The following is a 23,788-nucleotide window of genomic DNA, read 5'->3' as shown; positions in this document are numbered from 1 at the left end:
CTTTCATCAATTTGTCCCTTTTAAAAGGCATCTAAGCCAGTGACCATCACAACTCATTAGGGCAGCAACCTCCAGAAATCAATTATGCATTGTGTGCAATGAAGTACTAACTTTCATCTTTCACTGGATGACCAAACTTCTACCATGATGTGAGAGGGAGAAAAAAACCCCTCTACTTTCTCTGCAGTGTGCATTCTTTCCTAAATCTCTCTTGAGTCCCATCTTAGTCACCTTGTACTGTATTCTAATCTTAAAAGCTCCGAGCATTTTTGCCTTTCCCTTTAGGTGAGGTGGTCTAGTTCCCTGATCATTCTGGCTGCCCTTTTCTGTAGTGTTTCCAGCTCTGCAATGTGTGTGTGTGTGTGTGTGTGTGTGTGTGTGTGTGTATTTTCTTTTTTCTTTTTTTTTGAGATGGGGTGACCAGAGCTGTATACAGTATTCCCAGTTCCACCTCATATTTGTATAAGGGTGCTAGGACTACTGGTAATCCTCAATCCACCTGGTAGACCAGTCCTTTTAAGATTGAAAAGAGTAAAAAGAACAACATATGTCTCTGTGTGATGGGAAGCAAGGATGGGACAATGGAGGTAGTAGGAGACAATAAGCGGCAGAAAAGGCAAGGGCAATGCCTTAGCAACCAGTTTAGGATCTTACCCCCATTTAGGAGCTTGGCCAGAGGAAAAAGACTGATTCAGTTGTAAATGCAACCAATTTGTAAGGCCTAGTACTCAACAGCCATCATAGAGCAGAATCAAATATTTTTGGCAAATGCTCAGAATCTTGTTAGTGGTGATGTTTTTTGACTGGAGTTACTTTATATTTTGCCTTTTTAAAAAATATTTTATTCTGATCATTTGCGATGAAGCAGGCTATATACTGAAACAAAATACAAATGAAATAGCATATGTCAGCACTCTGCATAATCTGGGGTTTGATGTGTTCGATTTTGAGAAGAAAAAGGGAAACAGGCATCAAACTTTTTGCAAGCAGTGAGTGCCCCCTACTGGCCAGTTATTGAAATTAATCTTGGGTCTACAGTAACAGTACTGTACTTATAAAGATGGGTTGCCATCATCTGTGAAAGAGAGAGGGGTATTAGTACTGATTCAGACACAAATTGCGATAAGTGGGATATAAGTGTGTGTGAGAGAGTGTCAGTTCTAGGACAAGTTACTTTAATGTGCATACACATAGGAAATAACAGAAGTTTTAACCCAGGCGGGGGGGGGCATCTATTTTTGCTTTTAAAATGAAGGATGCCACACCGCCATAACAAAACCTGAGTACAGGTAGTCAAAACAAAATAAAAAAATAAAAAATTCCTTCCAGTAGTACCTTAGAGACCAACTAAGTTTGTTCTTGGTATGAGCTTCCGTGTGCATGCCCAACATGGGTATCAAACCCACACCCCTGAGCTTGAGAGACTCATGCTCTACTGACTGAGCTACCCCCAAATCAGGGAAGGGATTATGCAGGACAGAGGGGATTGCACAGGGTGAACATGCACAATGCAGCTCTCTTGACTGCTTAGAAGCTTCTCACAGGCCAGCCTATGAAATTCAATGCTGAATTTGATGAACCTTGAGCAGGGCTCTCCTTATGCTCTTATTCAATGCCCCTTCAGCTCAGCTGCAGCCTCAAGGTGTCCTCCTTCTCCTGCCTTGCTTTGATGCTGCAGCTTATGTAAGCAGTTATGTAAGTTCTGGACTTTTTCTGAATCTTTTAAAACTCATTTCTCTTACTAAGTTGGCTTACAAGGTCTCCATCCAGGAATCATCATCCTCATTAAGAAGTATGGTGCTGGGGTGCTGGTCTTTTTCTTTACTGTCGGAACAGTGCACTCTGAAGAAGCTTGGAGGCTCTCTGCACAAGAGCCTGCGGTGTCCCTGGGCACATGATTTGTAAAATATGGGTTTGCTCTCGCCCGCTCTGCTCCCTCTCCTCCCATTAGCCACTTGGCTGCTCTGTGCACACCTCTCTGTCTCTCTGAAATGATGTCAAGATAATCAAGTAATTGCTTTGACCCAATCTCACACCTCTCCTAACCTTTCCTGTTAAGCTGCCATTGTGGGAGCTGCTTAGACTTTCCTCTGAGCTTTGAGTTACTGACATCTCTGAGGGACAAAGCTTCAGTTTGGCCCAGGAGCTTTTCCTGTTTCTCACATGAGCTTTCTACAGCTCAGCATTGCCCAGGCAGCCATGGGCAACAAGAGCAAGTCATTGACTGGGAGAAGGGCAAAGAGTTCTGCCCCCTGATCTCTAATTGATGCTCACAATAAACCCACAGAGGAGAGTGCTGAGTCGGAGCTATATTTTTATTGGTTTCAGCGCTTCTCATGTCACCCGTGACTGCGTGCACTCTCCTTTGTGGGCTTGTGGTGCACTTGATATGAAAAGCTTCAGTGGCACCCCAGCTACAACAATTTATTATTTTATTACATTTATATTCAAGCTTTATATACAAGGATCTCAAGGTGGTGTACGTGGTTCTCCTTCCCATTTCATCCTCACAACAACCCAGTGAGGTTGGTTCAGCTAAGAGATGGGAACTGGCTCAAGAGCTTCAGGGCTGAGTGGGGATTTGAAGCCTGCTTTCGCAAGTCCTAGTCCAACACCCTAACCAATGGGTGCATGGAAGTTCCTGCCAGGGTGGCCATTTAAGCAACCTAGGCTTGCTGTTTAAGAGGGGCATTTGCAGTAAGTGCAAACTGACAATACGCTGCTACCACTGATGTCACGTAGTGGTTTTGACTAGTTTTGGGTCTTGATGCTGCTGTTCTGTGCTTGCTTGCTTTTTAAAAGTGGTTTAGCTCTTCTACATTTTCTGCAGTTGTTTACATATAAACTGTACAGTCATTTGCTGATAGAGGAAGGCAGGTCTATTGTGAAAGGAACATTAGGAACTACTGTACAAAAAGGGGGGGGGGGGCTTCCATCTCTGTTCCAGTGCCTTGGGATATCATTCTGCATCTATCACAGCCAGGACTTTTCCCTGCAAACTGTACTAATAAATCACCAGCTAGTGAGTCCATTTGCAGCTCATGCAGTTTAATCTCATTTGAATCCTCATGCATGAAGAATGTGTAGTATTCTGTTTCTGGCCTCAAATGTTTTCCTAGCATCTAGCCATCCCCCTAGCATACAAACACTGCACCAATCCTTCTGCTTCTCATTACCTCCCTTCTGGTGATTGACTGGAGGCACACACTTGCATTATATTATGTGAACAAGGGATTTCTGGTGCGGTGTGAGCCAGTTTAAAAACACACACACACACCAAAAAGCCTTCAAAATATTACTTTTTGTAGCAGTCTCCAAAAACCTTTCTTCCCCAGGGTTAGGCATCATAAGAGCCAGTCACATGCTATAAATGCCTCCTAGCGTCACATTCCCCCCATGTACTGACATTTTTCAGAATTACTACGCTGAGAACGCACCAGCAAAGTAGTGAGGCAACAGGCAGCATTCTTGCTGAAGAAAAATATACATGTGGTAGGTAAGGTTGGATAAAAATTCAGCCCGTGGTTGGAAACAGAAAATAATTGGAAGTGGAATGGAGGAACTGATGATGGGCTACATACGTATTTCTTGCTTCAAAAATCTGTTGGAACATAAATAATTGTGTGGGACACAAGAAATGTCTATGCGCACCCCGTAGGTAATTACAGCTCTGCGTACCACCTTCATCTCTTTCAAAAACTGTTGCCTGTCCCCATCTTACACCAGCAACTTGTAAAACCAGAAACAGCAGTAAGAATATATGCAGTGCGTTATATCCAATGTTAGTCACATGCAGTAGAAGCCATGAAATCAATGAGTATGACTTATCTCGATATCGCCGAATGATTATACTTCTGTGTCTTAATTATTATTAAATGTAAAATAAAAACACTGCATTCTACCGATTTGCAGTACAGTGCATCAGAGAGTATGCATTGTAGCTCCTACCTCGAAGCACTCGCATGCTAATTTGGCCCCTTCATCCAATGAAGTGCTAGACTCGGTGTCTGATTCGTCATCCATCTTTCTTGAGGGGGTTCTTGCTTCCTTTTGCAAATACATAACCTGCATTTTTGTCTTTGCAAGTTTATCTTCCATCACTTTTATCTCCTTTTGAAAAATAAAAAAATAAAGGGAATGATGGACAAGAGAAATAATGGAAATTAGAGGCTTCTCAAAAAGCCTAGGCCCAAATTATCTGCCGGCAAAAGAAAAGCCAGCAAAAGACAATCCTCGTTTAAAGTTTATTCCAGGATAATGCTTCTTTTCTTGTTCCACTGATTTCACTAATATTCCCAGCTACTGAGATGAGTCTGCATGATCACAGATAAAATGGTCATATTTCTGCTTAAAGATTCTTGGGATTTCAGTGGACGTTAAACTCATGAACTCAAACTGCAAAGCATATACGCTGAAAGAACCTATTAAATATTAGGCCAGGAGCCTGCAATTAACAGCCTGGTGCTATACATATTTACTCTGAAGTAGGTTTCACCAAGTTCTGTAGGGTTTACACCTAGGCAAGTGTACATAGTATTGCAGCCCAAATTCCACACAGTGTGTACAAAGCAGAGTGTTAATACATCCAGTTTTAAAAATTATTTAATTATTTTTATTTATTGAATTTATATACTGCCCTACACCCAGAGGTCTCAGGGCGGTTCACAGAAAAGGTCTGTCACCTCCAGTTCAGACCCCATGAGCATCTACTTGAAATTTATATATATTTTTGCTCCAACATGCATCACTTGATACTTGTTTACATCAGAGATATAAAGCCTTTTAATAAGTGACTCTGGAATAGGTCTCACATGGCTGCTAATGAGAGCTAGAAAGTCGAAGAAAGGCAGTTTTGGATCAAGTGTGCAATCGTCAACATCTGTTTCTCATTATTTTTTATGAATATGTGTAATACAAAAAACCATCGTAAGTGTTATGCCCAAATGAGCACACACTCTGGCAAAACAAATGTATGTTGACAATAAGGCAAGTGAAAAAGGAATTTGGGAAGCACATTGCTAGAAATATTAAAATCAACCATGAGAAATTATGAAAATATGCCAGGGAGGAGATTTGACCCTAAATTGACAAGAGAGTGAAAGGTGTGCTGAAGGTAAGTAAGGAGATTGCATAGAATCTAAAATTTACATCCATCATCTCTAGAGAAAATATAAGACAGATACCTAATCCTGAGCTGACGTTTTCAGGGCAAAGTCCTTAAGAACTGACTCAGATAGACATGAAAAGACATAAAGTTCTGGGCCTTACTAACAAATTAAAAATTAGCAAATTACCAGGTGCAGTCAGCATCCACCTGAAAGCTGGAATTTAAAAAAAAAGAATCCAGGAGGAATCCTGGGAATCAACAGGATGATCCCTGACCCAGCAAGATTTGTCTATCTTCTGGTCCATTTTTCAATATCACTGTTTGTTTACTTTGTTCTTTAAATTGCCACTTGCAGGTGTTTGTGGCATCTGGCCTGTCAGAAAGGCCACCCAGTGTTACTGTGTCTGTTACTCATTCACCTTCTCATGGCTCTTCTTGATAGTCTTCAGTTCATCACTCAGCTGGTCAACTTCTGCTTGAAGACCTTCTTCCTTTGGGCTCCTGAAAACAAGCAGAATTAAAACTTTGCTTTAGTTTTTCAGCTGTGTTTGGAGAAAAAGAAATCAACTAACATACACATTAGCTTATCTCAGAAACTGATAGTTTCCTATGCTCTGTGGTCTATACTTCTTAATGAAGAGACTCTTCTTAGAAACCCTAACTGTTACAGGTAGGTAGCTGTGTTGGTCTGCCATAGTCAAAAATAAATAAATAAATAAAAAATTCCTTCCAGTAGCACCTTAGAGACCAACTAAGTTTGTTCTTGGTATGAACTTTTGTGTGCATGCACACTTCTTCAGATACACTGAAACAGAAGTCACCAGACCCTAATATATAGTGAGAGAGTGGGGAGGGGTATTACTCAGAAGGGTGGTGGGAATGTGTGATTGGCTGATAGGTGTGGAAAACCTGTTGACGACTGTTAACAACTGCAATTGGTCTTACAGGAAAAAGCAAGGGGTGAGATGGCTCAAGATAGCTTTGTCATGTATAATGAGATAAGAATCCAATGTCTTTGTTCAGACCAGGTCTCTCCATGGTTTTAAGTTAATATTCTGCCCTGAAACTGAAGTCCCTGTGAAACTGAGTTTTCCCTGGATCCTCAAGATCCTACTAAATATGGCAGGATATAAATTAAAAACTAGATAAAAGCAACAGTTTGCGTTCACAAAGTGGAGCATTAGAAATACATTTAAATGTGTGTGTGTGTGTGTGTGTGGAAGAGTGATGACAAAGGCAACAGCATAATCCATGGCAATCAGAATTATATAATAGGATAAAGAGAAACCTTTGATTTGTACTACTGAAATACAGGCAACTTCCCATTTGTGTGGCGGTTGCGTTCCAGGTCATTATGCCCTTTCCTGAAATTGCTTGAAATTGAAAAAGCTGTGAGTGGCTGCTTGTGATCCATAAACAAAGTGATGTTTGATATAATCTGCCTGTCCTTTCTCTGATCTGATACTGATGAGCATGCCAAGTTGGTAAAAATTGACGTCTGAGCACATTTTCTCTTCTGAGAACCTTGCTCTGGTTGCTCCCTGCACTGGTTGTGGCTTGCCTCCTTTTGACATCCCCTCTCCAGGACTGATGTCATGCCTTGTGGGATAGCAGCCTACAATTTATATAGGAACATTGCTTCAAGGCAAGATGAACTCTTCCTTGGCTGTCAGTTCTTAACTGCACAGCTTAAACTCAAGCGTCAACTTAAATTCAGAAAAGCAAAGAAGGAAACCAGCAGGATTAACGGTATTGATAAGTGAAGCCAGAAAACTATCTTGAGCAGTAGTAGATGTAGGGCTGTTACACATTTGCTCTGCGGAAATCTGATGGGCCTCCTTCACAGCAGCACTTCTGTTTTGTGGATTATCACGAATTCCCCAGTCAGCACTCAAATGTAAGTAAGGTATGTTGCTGGGAAATGTGATTCTTGCCTTAGCTAGTGCATTCAGTGCTCTTACCAACAGCCATATAGAATGTGGCTGGGGAAGGGTCATGGATGGCTGTTGAATAGTACCTTTGTCATGACTGGTGATGAGCAACAAAACTCCCTCAACACCCAACCCATTTTGTGAGCTTTTACTTTTTAGGGGTGGTGTTCTTTTGGTTTCTTTTTTTAAAAAACATTGGAACAAAGGAAGTTGCCTTATATTGAGTCAGACCATTGGTGCATCTACCTGAGTACTCTCTGCACTGACTGGCAGAAGTTTTCCAGGGTTTCAGACTGGGGGCAATCTTAACCCTACCTGAAGTTGCTAGGGATTGAACCCGGAATCTTCTGTGTGCAGAGCAGGTGCTCTGCTACTGAACTACAGCCCATGCTGGTTGTTTGTTCGTTTATAGCCTAAACCAGATTTTTTAAAATAAATAAATAAATCATGAATTCTAAACTTTTCATGGCTAGGAAGAGCAGCCTAGCTATCAAAATACTTTAGGGACCGCCTTCTCCCGTACAACTTCCTTGAATCATTAAGATGAATGGGAGTAGATATGCATACCTGGTTCTTCCTGCTTACAAAGTGAAGCTGTCCTTTGTCAGAGCACAGAGTAGGACCTTAATGGTTGTGCTATATCCTGGGAACTACCTCCCAGAAGAGATCCCTTGCCTGAGCTCCATCCTTCTGTCATTTAGATGACAATCTCCTTGTCACATTAAAATGCCTACAACATGCTAGTGTGGTGGGTTTTCTTCAATTAACCACTCCATTTGTGTTAGAATCATAGATTTGGAAGGGACCCTGAGGATCATCTAGTCCAATGCTCTGCAATGCAGAGCAGCTGTCCCTTATGGGGATCGAACCTGCAACCTTGGCATTATCAGCACCATGCTCTAACCAACTGAGCTGTCCAGATGGTAAAAAAAAAACTTGCTTGTTTCTGCCCAGTAAAGCAGAAAGTTTTGAACTGATTTCATTGAGTGGCATATCTGTATGCACGTTTACTAATGGTTGCATTATTTATTTTTAAAATAACTTTTATTTGACTTATGATTGGCACCCAAACAAAATAAAAATCAACTGCTGTCAACTGCACCATATCTGCAGAAATCAGTAGCCAAAGCTTATCGTGGCACAGGGAGAAGTTTGATCTCCTGTTCATGTTTACAGATCAAGCCGTTTTTAAAGTTGGAGGTAAGAGTGCTTTAATAGCTAAGCATTTCAGATACTAGTGATTCTATACTACCACCACGCTGGACTTACTTCTTGTGGGCCAGATCAAAAGGTACCTTAGTCAGAGTTTCATAGCACAATAGATGTCCTGGAATCCTACCATTTAAAAAGGATATTCTTATAACAGGCATTGTGGCTGCCCTTTGCCACATGCAGATTATTCATGTTCTGGATCACTAGGTTTGAATGGGTGCTTTGTTTCCCTTGCTTCCTTTGCGGAGGGAGAATGGCATTGTTTGTCCAGTGAATCATGGGATGGATTGCAAAGTATAACACTCCCTCCCACTCTCTCTCCCCTGAAAACAAGGAGAAAACTCAGTACAGGAGTAACTCTTTCTGCTGGAGAGGAGACTTGCAAATTTCGTACACAGACAATTCTTTAAATCTCTGTGTAGCAAGATACATGCACACGATCGCTCATACCAAGAACAATCTTAGTTGGTCTCTAAGGTGCTACTGGAAGGAAATTTTTTATTTTATTTTGTTTTAACAAGTAGGGATTTCACCTGGGGAACTAAGTCTGATGAGTCATAATTCTGACTCAGAGCTGTTTTCTGAGTCTGAGACACCACACATAGAAGAAAGCAGTAGACTGAGATAGTAGAATTCAGAACTGGCACTGTTAACAGGTACCTTGTAATATCCATTCCACACTCTTAAGAAATTGATATTCTATTCTAATGTGGGAGCACTTACACTTTGGAGCTCCCTGCCTAGTGACGTCAGGCACCTTCACTGTACTCTTTATTCCACCTGCTTAAAACAGTTTTGTTCAAGTCTATCTAGACATAGAATCTTAGAATTGTAGAGTTAGAAGGGACCCCAAGGGTCATTTAGTCATCCCCATGCAATGTAGGAATCTCAGCTACAGCATCCATGACAAATGGCCATCCAACATGTAGAAGTTACATGCATTTTCTCTCCTTTTAGCTAGTGTTGATTTTACTATATCTTTTGCATGCTTTCATATGCTTGTTTTTAACCATTTTCACTAATAATTTTAAAGTCTTGTTTTATCGTTTTGCAAACCGCTTAGAGGATTGGTTTTTTATATATATAATCAAGAGGTATATGCATTTTATGAATGAATTAATTAGTAATTATGGATTGTACCATTTCAGATCAAGGGTGGGAAGTCTTCCCCCTCCCCCTCCCATGCACCTCATGTTGCAAATGGCTTGCATCCAGATCACTGTGTGACTTTCGTGGCTCAGTTGCACACCAGTGTGCAACTCATCTCTGATGTAGTAGGGAATCGCACAGGTCTGTCAACACACCAGAATGGAGCCATTGTCAAACTATTCAAAAAAATCCCAATACAGAAGCAGTTTAATGATCCTACACATTACGATAATCTGTTAGAGAGATGTATCCTTAAAAGTTTGGAAGAGCGTAGCACTAGCAGGAAGGTGGATATGTGCATGGGAAATGAGGTCTGCTTGCACAACTGAACTTCCACACCATCTCCTCTCCGTACCCCCCAACCCGTTGTGGTGGTTTCCCCAACCCTCCAGAGCAACTTTAGAGGGTGTGATGGGGAGGAGGGAGAAAGTCCCATTGCATGAGTGGACCATGTTCTGCACATACAACAATTTAGTTGAATCCCACCCAATATCTTAACCTTCAATAAATTTCTGCTGGTCTTTGACCGTATTAAAGTTTTACTACTTACTATCTTCAATAAATGACTTTAATCTGCAAATCATGTTTTTAATCCTACCTTTGCGAAAGGTGTTAAACCTTGCTTCCTATGGGCGCATCTGCACAACACCCTTTGCCCATCACAGAATAAATCCTGCCCCTTCCAGCAAAGCAGCTATAACAGTGTTACCTGACAGCCACTGCCCTTCTTTGTCACCTGTAATTTTGCAAGTGCTTTTCAGTAGGCACACACTCCAGTTTTGCAAAGCTTTATGTTGCTCACCTCCTAGGTGGCAGTTTTTGCCTTGTCTTCACAAGTTCCTGCAAAATACAGCCAAGCCGTTCTGATGGATCTCTCCGGTTAGCATTTTTCAGTGCCATGATTTCCAGGTCCCTCTGGCGCAGCAGCATGAGCAGTGTTCGTGGATTTTCCATCATGTCAGGGCTCTGTTGCGGAGAATGGATTGCCCTGCAAAGGAAACAGAATGCTATGGTTTGTATGATGTATCCTGCAAGGAAGTCCACTTCTTGTCTCTTCTAAGCAGGTTTGAATTCTTTCAGAAACCTGCTTGAACAGAGAGTGGGGCAAAAGTACTGTTTACCGGTATATGCAAAAACCTTTCACAAAATTGTTGGCTGTCTCCAGCGAAGAAACTGTCATTTTTCCAGGTTGGTTATATGTAGGTGATTTAAAGACATGTGAGATAAGAGTTTTTGTTGTGAGCCACAAGCAATGTTTTGTTATCCCTCCTGCTGGATCTGTAACCGTAATAAATCTTTGCTGGTTATCTGGAGGCTTCCAGTTCAAACATGCCATTTACGGAGTAAAATACACCTATAACTATGGGTCAGAATTCTTTCTTACCTGCCCGTCTCTCTTAGAGCCAGACTGGTGCAGTTTTTTCCTGGTATTCTGAAACAAGTCTCTGATGCAGCAATAGAACAGTAGTGGTAGATTTATACTGGCCCATCCACACACCCTTTCTCGTTATTCTTTTATGCTTCCCCAGTGCTAACACATTATTACTACCTGGAGAGGCACTCTTGTGCTAGAGTGCAACAAAATCATAGAACTGTAGAGTTGGAAATGGCTACAAAACAGTATGTCTGCCCCAAAATGTTTTCAGGCACAAACAGCATTAAAAGTGGGGACAGGTATCTGTCGAATCCTAATGCCACCATGGGCATAAATCATGAATACCCAATAAAAAGGATGCCAATAGGAGCCTTTATTTGCACTCATCTCTTTTCTATACCACTGTCAGGCATCAGAGGATCCAACCCCCACGGTGGGTTGCCAGGAATGGATAAGACAAGGAAAAATTCTTACCAAATTGCCTTTTTTTTCAATATTCATAGAGAGAGGCTTAGAAATGCAGCCTCTTGGAAAATGGCGTTGCTCCAAGTGAGTCTCCACCCCCTCCCTCTCTCCCACTATGTGTCATCACTACAGGTGCTGAGATGTGCCCTCTGTTTCTGAGCTCTCTTCTCTCCTACTTTCAATGCCTGCCGGGTTCTGGGAGAGGGGGCATCTGGAATGCTTTCTAAATACATTGTGTCCGTCAGCTGTCCCCCTCTGGTGCTGCTTCTTCCTCCTCTCCCATTATTTCCCAGCTTTTCCCTTCATCTGCCTCTGAGCTGTGATCTCCCTCAAACCCCTGTTGTAATTCTGAACTGCCTTCTTCTCTGGAAGGGTCAGGCTGGGGAGGCGGTCTCCACCATTCCTCCTCTGCCCAGTCCCTGACAACCACTGTCTCTAAAGTTCAGTTTGCATCAAGTTTAGGAGCCTATGATCCTCCAGATGCTGCTGAACTACAACTACCATCATCTCTGATCTTTGGCTATGCTGCCTTGAGCTGATGGGAGTTGGAATCCATCTGGAAGACCATAGGTAAGCCACTGCCGGCCCACACATTTTGTTCACCAACTACTAGAGGAAATAGTTTGCATGTGGCTGCTGCTCCACTTTGGGGCCTTAATATCTAGGACTGGCCATCAGATGGGTCTGGTTCTCACCCAAATATTAAACCTGTGTGTGGGCTGGATGGCTGCAAGTGGGGAATCTTTAGCATGGTTGAATGCTCCTCCTTTTCCTTCAAACATACACTCCCCTCTGCACAAAAAGTAGACGTCAAAGGGGAAGGGATTCTAGTTCAGTTTTATCCCTGGAATTCAATTTATATGTCTATGATTATTTTTGGTACTGAGGAGGAACATTTTAATTGGAGGGCCCTACCGGCGCTTATGTTATCATGTTAAAAGTATAAAATTAAAGCAAGTTAAAATATCAGAAGCAGCAATGAAATTGAACCATATGAATTCAGCAGACAGATAAAGCCAAAATCAAACTCAGTTTAGACTGCATGCCGCAGGGCCCAGGCAAATAAAAATGATTTTGCAGGGGACTGGAAGGAATTACATCAAAGTTGGCATCAGACAGGCTTTCCTGGTGAGGGTATTCTACAGATGGGACACAATGACCGAAAATGCCCTCTCTTTCCTTATCCCTTAGAAAGAAGGTTGGATGTAAACCAGTCTCCACAATTCAGCTTTGACATGAATGCATTCACCCCTTATTGTTTGAGATGTTCACCTGCAGTCAAATGCACCCACGTGGCTTGTTGTTCTTGCATCAAGCCAGTTTCCCCAGAGCCCATCTTGACTCTTCCTAAGTTGGAATAATTACAGATGGCCTGCTGTTCTGGCCTCTGTTCAATAGCCTCCTGTCTCTTTTCCTCCTTCTTACTCATCCTCCTCACAACTCAGGGGTCAGCTTATTTTGGCTCCAGCATTCAGGGATTCCTATGATATCTTGGCTCTTCTAAGATTAAGAGGTTTTTCTACCTGCCTCCATCTGTCTCTCATTTATTCCACTTGATCTCACAAACAGCAAGTTGAGTGGTTTTGTTTGTGTTCAATAGCCTTTGGTTGCTAGGTGGGGGGGGGGGGTGTAAACAGCAAAAATATGCCATGTTATCTGTTAGATAAAGGCAAATAAAGGGATGGGAGAGCCAATAATTTTCAACTCTTGCTAAAAACCTTCAGAAATAGAAAGCATCTTTTGCATTTCAACCCAAAGGTTACAAGCATGGCTGGAAGCTAAGCTTTTGCAGGCAAACCCCTGCTAGAGCCAATCACTCCTAACTTCTTTACAAGTAACTTCTGAAAGGTAAGGTTAAGTTTAGCAGTTGCATAGCAGAAGGAATTTGGAAGTTTTTCTCATTTCCCAAGCCTTCCTCCAGCATCATAAAAAACAAACAAACTACACCAGCTGATATTCCTTCTCCTGCTTGATTACTGAGGCTGCAATTCCATCAGTGCTTGCTTGGAAAGAAAGCTCATTAGATAAAATAGGTCCTACTAAATAGAGATATATGTTCCTGAGCTGCACAGGTGAAGGAGCTACAGCTTCCTTTACATCTTCTTTTTGGGTTAGCATCCTTCCTTGTGAGCCCAACAAACATCATTCCCAGTTTACTTTTGTTTATTCTGCCCCATTATGAGACAAAGGGCATATGGCTGCTTCACAGTCCCATCCTTACAAGACAAAGGGAAAGAGGCCATTCATCAACTTGTGTTATATACCCAGGAAGGGGTGGATTTCGTTATTTCAGTGGAGGAACAGTCCCCCAAAGTAAGTGCAAACATGATTGAGGTGTCGGCCATTCAGATGGCAAACTGCACAATTTTAAGTTAAAGATGTATAAACCTTTGCAGGTGTGTCGGTACAGTAGAATAAAGCTCATGTTCAACCAGCAGGTGTTAAGATACTTATGTTAACTTGAGTCTATAAAAGGCTCTAAAAAAATGACACGGGAGCAAAATTGTGCTGTGCCAACTACATATAAGAAATGATGAAGCAGCCTTCCCTAGCTAGATGCCCTTAAGGTGGTGCTGGACACTACTCTTATCGTCTCTGAGCATTGGCCCTGCATGCTGGAGCTGAGGGGAGTTGTAGCCCAAAATATCCAGAGGGCACCAAGTTGGAGAAGGCTCTTCTACAGGTTATGAAGGAACCCATTTGTGAACAATGCTTACACATTCTGCTTCTTCAGGGATTCAGCAGCAGGTGGGGAAGGGCTGGAGCCGTCAACTCTTTCACTGTCCAGATTGGGGCTGAACATCACACTGAGTCTGACGACAGGAGATTCCTTCTCCATTTCCCCCACGAGCTGGTTGTTAGTGGCATCCCTATCTATTTCATTTTCATCTTCTTCCACAATGATGTGCTTCGTGCTGGATTTCTTTTCCCTGTGAAAAAGAAGAAGTAACCGTGCAGCATAGCTTCTCTGCAAATCAAAACATTCATTACTCCTTTACTCTTCCTATGAATTGCAACCACCAGCCATTTTACACATAGCATAGGAACAAAGCTGAATTTACTGCCTAAATGTGCCCTTGACTTGACAGAGAGCCTCAGCCAAAGTTAGCTTCTTGATCAGTGTACATATGATGCGTGCATGCTTTTGCCTTTAATATCATACCTTTTCATGATAGATGATTAAAATGTTAGGCATAGCCTATACCTTAAAATGCAGCATGTGAAGCCCCTCCCTATGTGTTTCTTCTTTGTGTGTTGTCCTGTCACTCTCCAGTTACAGTCTTCATCTAGAGCTGTTGTGGGTAGCCTATGCTCAACAACATGCAGTTGGCAAGGATGGAATTGTAGGATGGCAGAGAGGGGTGAGAAAGAAAAGGGGATGCCCTGCCTACTTTGGCTCTGGCACAGTCAATAATTGGCTGTGGACCACCAACCATTGGTGGCATGTAGGCCCCAGCAATTTACCTCTGAGAGAATGAGGTCCTTGACAGAAAAAAGATTGCTCTAGAGCAGGGGTCAGCAACCTTTTTCAGCCGTGGGCCAGTCCACCGTCCCTCAGACCATGTGGTGGGCCGGACTATATTTTTTTTTGGGGGGGGGGGAATGAACGAATTCCTATGCCCCACAAATAACCCAGAGATGCATTTTAAATAAAAGCACACATTCTGCTCATGTAAAAACACCAGGTAGGCCCCACAAATAACCCAGAAATGCATTTTAAATAAAAGGATACATTCTACTCATGTAAAAACACGCTGATTCCCGGACCGTCCGTGGGCTGGATTGAGAAGGCAATTGGGCCGCATCTGGCCCACAGGCCTTAGGTTGCCTACCCCTGCTCTAGAGGGCTTCCTACTTAGAGAGATGGCACAAAACATCACAGTTTTGACCATACACTTACAAACAAGGTATCAGAGTGCAAAATCTATGTGAATTCTGCAAGAAATATCTCTGAACATGTGTGGGCAGCAGTCCATCCTCCTTCTTATGCATCTCTTATTGCAAAATCCACATTCCTCCCTCCCCTTTTCTGATATTGTTTCACATATATTTCTTTTCTAAAATTTCCCTGTGTGGGTAAAAAAATCTGAGATCATGTATCTGAGAAGAAATGGGAGGAGAGATACAACAATAAACGTTTGTTATCCAATATATTTGGGAACTGATGCGCTTTTCATTACACACACAATGAGTGCATCTATAAAACTCACTACCACATGCATATATTGCAGCAAATATCAGAAATTGTTGTTATTGCCAGTCATGTGGGAGCCCTGACAGTCCCAGTTATGTTGTGTGAATGTTCAGTCATGAATTTACTGACAACTGCACGAGAATGCAAACAACAGCAACCAGGCCAATTTTGTGAATATATGGAAATGCAACAGTAGACCAGTGAAAGTTTACAACACCTTGAATAAACACTGTAACAATGCATTCCATAAAAAATATTTAATATGTTGTTAATGGAAAAAAGCTAACTACAAAAAAGAAATAGATTTTGTTCAAAACACTTTGAGCAAGCATGTGGTATATGTTTTATTATTTATGCATTTAAATATTTACTTTTATCAAAACACAGAACAATTCAGGTATCACAAAGAAGCAAAGAATGTTGTGAGAAGATGAGAATGATGAGAAGGGTTTGGAGTGAGGTGCCCTCAGAATGCGGACAACACTCTGTCCTATTTCTCTCCTCTGAACCATCTGAGGCTGGACAGGGATTTAATATGCCAGTGTTCTGGATGAGGGATAATAAACAAAAGCTGAATCCTGACAAAACAGAGACACTGGGAGTAAGTGGTTCTCATGTCCTGGAATTAGCTGTGTAGCCTGTCCTGAAGGGGTTGAACTCCCCTTAATGGAGCAGGTACAAAGTCTCACTGATCCAGCATTGTCTTCCCAGGTCCAGGTGGGCTCTAAATCATAGCTGTCAACCTTTTCCTTTTTTTGCAGGAAATTCCCTTATAGCATTGGGAAACAGCAGGGAGGGTTGACAGCTATGCAGTCTAAATCCATTCACAGGCTGGTCTACCCATGCATGTACATTACTTCAGCTAATGTGTGAAGTAAATTGACTCCATTAAAAATATTGTGCTTGAAGACAAATAAAAGTTCTCTTTGTGGGGTTGCATTTAAGATGGCCTATTCAGACATTTAGGTGATATTTGATGCACTTGGTCTGGGAGACAATGGGTTGAAATTATTTCTTGCATAGCCCTAGGTAAGCCACTTTCCCTCACCTTTATTCTCAGTGGATAAAATGGAGGTGGAAAGTGACCCAAGTGGAGGCTTCTGTTTAGGCAAATGGGGTACTGTGCCAGCAGCCCAGCCTGCCCTCAACAAGCCTGCATTGCAGGGGGGGGGGTTGTACTAGAGGACCTTTGTGGTCCCTTTCAACTCGACAATTCTATGATTATTTTTCTATGATTATTAAGACATTGCCTGCCTGCCTTCTTACTGACAACCAGCCACTGCTTGTCAGCTTACTCCTCCTTAGGCCCATTGTTTCCCTCGTAGAACTCAGCATGGATGATAATAGGAACAAAAACGGAATTATTTCTCTCTGCCTGTCATTGACTTGAGCTTCTGCTACTCCTACTGGTGTCCCACCCTTCTGCCCCACGAGCCCCAATCAGCAACAGCCACTGCTGGAGTGACCAGTGTTACAGGAATGTTGTAAAGGCAAACACAGTAACACATAGGAAGCACCACCACTTCAAAATGGTCTCTTAAGTTATTCTTCCTCACTACCGCCACCACCAAAATAATGGGATCCAATAACTAGGTTTACTTGCTTATGTTTTCCCAACCATATAATTGCTTATTCCCCCCCTACCCCATAATCCCCATAACTCACATGGCTATCTTTCCTCTGCTGTTGCACTTAGGGGGTGAGCTTTGTGATCCTAGTACTGTTGGTTGTGTCTCTGCCCCAGAGGTCTAGCAAAGTCTTTGTTGAGGTCACCATAGTAACATAGTAAAGGAGTGGGAGACAATGAAGTATGATGCAGGAAGGGAGACCAGAAGGAAAAAGACCTATTGAGGAGGGTGTTATCTTGGGGCCTTCCTGAAAAATCCGTAAGTCACAGAAGTGATTTAGAAGGAGGAGAACTGTATGTAACTTTTTTTTTTCATACGAAGCAATGTTAGTTTAGATTATGGATTCTTGAAATCATCAGCTTTGTATTGACATATTACTCATACTGTGTTTCCGCACTTAACTCCACGCACAACACAACATACCCCACACAAACACATGTTATTATAATTGAGAAAACTGCAACAGAAAAAGAATGAACGGGAAAAGAGGGAGAAGGGAGTACAAAACCGAGATCTTGGTTTCTGCATATATGTATTCCTGTGGTTTCTCATTGCAACAAAATATGTGAACTGATTCTATTGTGAAATAGTGTGCAGATGTGGTTGAATCTTGATGGTTCATTCTCATATGCAACACTTCATGCGATGAGCAAGCATATGTGGATTGACGACGTGAAGCATGGCACCCCAAGAAAGGGACAACAATGCTTTCACATAGTTCTTAAATACTAACCAACCATGTAACCATTCACTTATTCTACATAGGAGGAATCCACAAGAAGTTTAGGCAAGGGCAAAGTGAAGATGGAAGTCAGGCAGGGTATGTTAAGACTGTATGGGTACCCAGACTCAAACAGAATGCATTGATAATTCATGTGACAAAGAAGGTGACATGGAAAAGAAATAATTGTGTAAGCCTACTAGACTACAAAATATGGCAAATGAACACACAACCTTTGAAAGAACAACAAAGGTATTCTAACACTATTATAGCTGGATCTGATCACTCTAATTCCTGCTCACATTACACTCTCTACCTATATGGATAGGATTTATCAACAGGATGCTGTTTTAACAGAGTTGGCTTCTCTGCTTGAAGCCTTCATAAAACACTTGTTGGCTGAGTTCCCAAGACAGATCGTTTTGTTGAGTTTGCAAATGGAGTGTGTCATATTGACAAAGCAGCAAAGGCAATAAATTATTAAGAGTTCGTCTGTAAAGGCAGAGGCATAAAACATGCCAAATTCTCTAACGGAGCAGAAAATATATATATAGCAAATCTTCCTTTTTTGTGTTCGTTACTCCTTCATCTCTTTCCATCTTTCCAGGCCCAGTTTACATGTCACAGTAAGCCATAGTTTACTATGAAAACAGAGATTGTTGCTGCTTCACTCTTCCACTAGTGGGAATGGGACTGACAAACCATGCTTCCTGGCTTAGTATTATATCAGAACTGGGGATTGAGGGTAGTTTTGTTCCAAACCACAAATGGTAAGCCAAGAACAAGCTTTGGCTTACCATCATGATTTATTTGGAGTGAAACAAACCTTAGTCCCTGGTGTGGACATGATGCGTCAGGCATCGTGGTTTGCTGCTCTCAGTTATACTAGGAGTGAAGTTGGAGCCATCTGCTCCTGGACACAAGTGCAATAGCACCCTTCTGTTGGTGACCCCTAGCAATGGACATTTGGAGTCATACTGCTCTGATACTGCCTTTCTCTCATTGTTCCTGTGTTGTAACTTGCATTTTGTTTCTGCTTCTGCATAAAGTGCTAAACCATGGTTTAGAGTTATGTTTGCACACAGTCATAGTGTTAAATGAGGATAATTTTCTACAGAAGTTGGAAACTCCTACATGGCAGAACTATCTGGCTGAAATATTATTTGGGTTTAACACAGTGGTGGAATCAAGGAGTGGGCCCAGCCTACCTAGATATGATTATCTTGGGGGCTCAGTATTTAACCTTTTACTTGTGTTAGCTGAACAGAATTGTTTAAAATAAAAATTAATAAAATTAATAAAAAAAGGCTTTTCTTGTATGCACACACAAATATAAATACATACACACACATATATGCATGCATACACAAAAAACACATATACCATTAAATAGACGACAGCTGGCTCCCTAATATCTCATTTTATTTATTTTTTGTTTATTTGTCTTTCCTCCTGGCTGGTTAAGGCTTCCTGAGGTAGGTTAGACTGGATGACCCCTGGAGGTTGGTTCCAGCTTAATGTATCTATTATAGTCTTTTTTCTTTGGTGTTTCTTGACTTTGTTTTTGGCCTCAAAACTCAATGGGTTTGTTGATCTAAAGTTAACTTTTAGCCTCCTTATCTTTATATCCTTTTCTTTTAGACTTAGGGATGAAGATACAACAAAGCATATTTGTAGAGATTTGTCATCCAATTAACATTCGGCTTGAATAGGGCTTTACCTGCTTTTGTGTGTACAACAATAGAAGTTTAAATCCCTCTTGTTGACCACAGATTTCCGCATCATAATTTTAGCTTGTTGTCAGCCCAAAAAGATAATGACAGCCCAAAAAGACAATGACAAAAACCTACCAGCAGCATACAAATCAATATGGATAACCTGACCAAAAACACTCACCCACCCCACTCACACAGGAAACCAAAGACCACCACAGCCAACCACAAATGAACAATCACACCCTACGCCAACCCCGACCTCTGTCACCACCAAAGGAGCACAAGCGAACAACAGAGAACCAGCACAAATGAGGCTGACACCAAACCCTACATAGATAAAGTAAAGTAGAAACATCACCAACCCACCCCATCCCACCCACCTCTCCCCCTTTTCTCCCTAATGTCTCAAAAAACAAAACTGATGTGTATAAATGTTACATGGAAAAATACGAGAGAGACATTGCATATACCTTTGTAAAACAAGAAAATCCTTAATAAAAAAATTTTTTTAGCTTGTTGTGCAGTGCAGTCTTTACAGTGCATCTGAGTGTTTTGCAAATGTTGAGTATTGCTACTACTTACTGGAGGAAGGAAATCTGGGTGTTAGAATTCTATGCTTTTAGGAACTGCAGTCACAAAAATGTTCAGTTATGCTCTTCATCTCTGTCTTGTGACCTGCCAAAGAATCTGACATTTGATTTGGCTTCTTAAGCAGACTGACTTTCTTTTTCTTTTTAAAATATAGTTCCTAGTAATCATTGCTAGAGATAAATGCTGGAAGCAAAAAGTGCCCAAGTGCTTTTATCCCCTCCCTGCCAAGGAATGTGTAAAAAATCTGATAAATGCATGGAAACCAAAGTGGAGTTTGAATGGGATATTTTGTGGTCAGGATTCAAGCCTTCAAGGCTCCCCGTGCTAATGGTTCTGATCAAACTCAGTAACTTTGGACAAATTTTGTAAAGTATTGCAAAATTTATTCTAAGCTCAGAACGTACATTTTCTTGCTGCAGAATTTAGTTCACATGTGCAAATGCAGTCTAACTTCAGGCCACCATTGATTGAAATTAGGAAATACAGCTGTCTAGAAGCAATAAAATAAGTTATGATCAGTATAACATGGACTGTTGACAATTCTTCAATATGTCCCAAGCTTCCTATTTCACTCCAGCTGCAGACCAGTTTGCATGATTCTGCTCAATTTAAGTAATGAGGGATGACTTATGTGTAATAAGCTTGTTATCTTTCTTCCTCCCCCCACTCTGTCAAGAAAGGGTGCTGTGTCAGTTTCTTTTTCAAGCTGTCTAGACATTTTGACATCTTATGTCTGCAGAGCAAAGAAAATCAAGTGTCTTTCCTGTAATTAGAATTTTGTTGGTTTTGCACCCCCCCCCAAGGAATCGATTATAAGACTAATATTGTCTTGGTAGGGGGTTGAGGGAGAATCCAGTGGGGGGCATAATTGCTCCCTTCAGGGGCTATAGCACTGTTTGCAAGAAAGAAGAGAGGCCAGTAGAATGGCCCCCAAAGGGAGGAAGTGGAAGGCAGAGGCACCTCAGGCAAAGACTGCAACATCTGAAGGAGTGGGGATGAATGTTGCTGAGGAATTGCCCAAGAAACCGAAGAAGGATGAAGAATTGGGCTTTCATGTGATCATTGAGCATCGTAAAAGCTGGTGAGTCTATGGGCACAGTGCCAATGCAGTCAGCGAGGCACTGCACCAGACCTTTCCTGACATCGTGGTGATGGTGAACCCTGAGAAACCGCGCAGGAATAGCTTTGAGGTTGCTTTGTGGAAAGAAGATGGCACCAAGGTGGAGTTATGGAGCGGCCTCAAGGAAGGGCCACCATGGAAGCTCAAGTTTCCCAAACCAAACAAGGTGGTTGAAATGCTGAAGAGCAACCTAGAATAAAGTCAACAACTGGGCAGGATTACCAATGCACAACTGATTAACACTTCATCCTGTGTGAGAGGTGGAGAATCCATGATGGGATATGATTAAGTGGGGTAAATAATGAAACTCCATTTTAAGCTGCTGCCCCTCCTCCACGAAAGGAAAAACATACCAGCTGCTTGTTTCCTGATCCCTTTACCTTTTTGCTTTGTTAGTCATTTGGGGATGGACATATATTGTTTTTCAATAAAGCTTTAACTATTGAAAATAATAATAATTGCTCCCTTCATTTCTGTAACTTACTTTTTGTACTGTGAATTGATGATACTTAGAAGTAAGAGAAGGGGAAAGCCAAACATCATGACATATTTTGCTTTATTCATTCAAGGTAAGGTGAAATGGGGACTGTTTTCAACGTTTAAGGGCTGCTTTAATTGTCCATGTGTAAAATGTGGTTGTGGGTAACATTTTATATCCTGTTGTAATATTTTCTAAAAATCAGCAATGGTTGGGGACAAACTAAATTGAGATAAAGTATAGGCAAAATCTTAAATGTTTTGCAACTAAAATGTTTGCATTTTGTTCATCCATCAATTGCATAAATCTGCTTTTTCCAAATTTTTGCTCTGATCCCTTCCTTGGCTGCTAATACAATATGTTAGTGCTGTTTCAAAGACCAACTTCTTACAGTTAGACTTGCTAATTGGATTTTTACTTTACAATCTATTTAGTCTCCTGTGAACATACAACATGAACCTTTAACCTAACTCAGCACCCTCCCAACTCTGGTTCTTGTTCTAATAACACACCCACCTGAGCACTGCAGTCTCTGGTCTCATAACAGAACCTTGTACTGGTTTCTCTAGTCTGTTGCAACTTTTTTGGGAGAATTGGTATTGTGTGCATCTCTTTGACAGGTGGCAAGGTAAGGGTCTTTAAACCTGTAATGTCATTTCTAATCTCATTCTACTCTGTGTTCTAGTGTGTTCTAATCTTCTTTGCTATTTACAGCCTGTGCGGTGGTATAGAGATCAGTGTGTTTTAAAACACAAAATCAACTCCTCTCTTTTCATGTTTTAATGTATCTCAGGTTGGCCCTAGCTGCACATAATATCAAGTCACTATCACGACCACTTTCCACTTGCTAGCTATAGGCTTGTAAAAATGTACTTGCACGGTAGCCTGTGGCAAGGAGGAATAAATTCCAGACCAGCAGCAATGCAAGCTTTTGTAATGTACAAAATAGTTGATTGTTTTTCCTCTTTCTCTCCCTTGTTTTCCCCAGCAGTTTGAGTAGTTGTGTAGGCTGTTATTTTTACACTACAGTTTGTTGTAGCTGGATGAAATGGCAACCTGTGAAGGGACAAATGGGAGTTGTGTAAGCCTGAGCATGGTCCATTCCCCTCACAATAAACCATGGTTTATTTTGAAACTTGAATGCAGCCAGTGGGTGGGATTCTGGCATTCATGCTTGGAGTAAACCAATAATTGATTTTATGGCTCTATTTTAAACATGAACAAGTCTCAATCCAATCCAGTGGTTTTATTTTTCCATCAGTTTCTCATGTAACTGTCCAACCTAAGCTCTTGTAGCCTCCATTTTTAAATCTTTGTGACCAGGGCCGTCTTAGAGGGATCGGCCGCCGTGGCGTGGCGATCCCTCAGCGCCCCCGGCCTGCCGCCTCTCCGCCTGGCTCCCTCCCGCCTCCCTCCCGTGCTGGCCGCCCCTCGGGAGGGGGGGTGGGCAAGCGGGGGATGAGGGGCATGGCGTTGGAGCAGGCGCTCGTGCGCCGGTGGGCGGGGGATGAAGGGCGGGCGGGCGGGCTGCAAGCCGGCCGCCCTCGCCTCCCGGAGCCCCAGCTGGATGAGACGGCCCTGTTTGTGACCTTACTGATTTTGTACTTTGCAGCATGGTAGTGTGTTGCTATGGATGCAATTCACAACAGCATTTTTATCTGCAGCTATATATAGCTATCTGCATTGGGTACCTTTCTGCTCACTAGCTATAATGTTGACAGCTGTTTCAGGGAAAGAGACCCACTGCTATGGATAGGATAGGATAGGATAGGATAGGATAGGATAGGATAGGATAGGATAGGATAGGATCCATTAGAATTCAAGGGGTTTGGAGTTAATGTGGAGAAAGTGGGGTGGTATGGATTTTAGATGCTGAAGTTAGCATTTACAATGTTTGTGACTATTGGTTTTCTAGCACATGTTTTATTTGATCAGCATTGTGTGCTTTGATGAAATGGATGGTAGGAAGGAATCCTTTAGGAATGAGAAAAAGGGCAGTATCACACAACCAACAAATTGAGAGGTTTGACTTTTATGGGGGTGTTTGTATTTTAAAATGTGAGAAAAAGAAATAATGACATTCCATTCTGAATACATTCGC

General features: G+C 41.8%; 1 protein-coding gene, 1 long non-coding RNA gene and 1 pseudogene across 2 annotated transcripts in view; 2 read left to right on the top strand and 1 right to left on the bottom strand.

The window, feature by feature from the left end:
• The window catches only part of LMNTD2 (lamin tail domain containing 2), a 37,725-nt gene extending 23,647 nt beyond the window's left edge, over positions 1 to 14,078 (bottom strand). Inside the window, exons 1-4 of the mRNA XM_033139723.1 lie at positions 13,957 to 14,078; positions 10,202 to 10,387; positions 5,527 to 5,608; positions 3,949 to 4,110 (exon numbers count right to left, since the gene is read on the bottom strand). Of these exons, the coding sequence (XP_032995614.1) occupies positions 3,949 to 4,110; positions 5,527 to 5,608; positions 10,202 to 10,387; positions 13,957 to 14,078 (552 nt within the window). The remainder of the gene's footprint in view (positions 1 to 3,948; positions 4,111 to 5,526; positions 5,609 to 10,201; positions 10,388 to 13,956) is intronic.
• Positions 14,079 to 17,231: 3,153 nt separating this feature from the next.
• Positions 17,232 to 23,788, top strand: part of LOC117050343 — a 29,085-nt gene continuing 22,528 nt past the window's right edge. Inside the window, exon 1 of the long non-coding RNA XR_004427079.1 lies at positions 17,232 to 17,320. This is a non-coding gene — a long non-coding RNA (uncharacterized LOC117050343). The remainder of the gene's footprint in view (positions 17,321 to 23,788) is intronic.
• LOC117050337 lies at positions 21,013 to 21,496 on the top strand (annotated as a pseudogene).

This window comes from Lacerta agilis, chromosome 1 (genome assembly GCF_009819535.1).
Source record: "Lacerta agilis isolate rLacAgi1 chromosome 1, rLacAgi1.pri, whole genome shotgun sequence".
Classification (NCBI taxonomy): Eukaryota; Metazoa; Chordata; class Lepidosauria; order Squamata; family Lacertidae; genus Lacerta; species Lacerta agilis.
The sequence above is the reverse complement of the archived record's forward strand: the minus strand, read 5'-3'. Positions and strand labels throughout refer to the sequence as shown.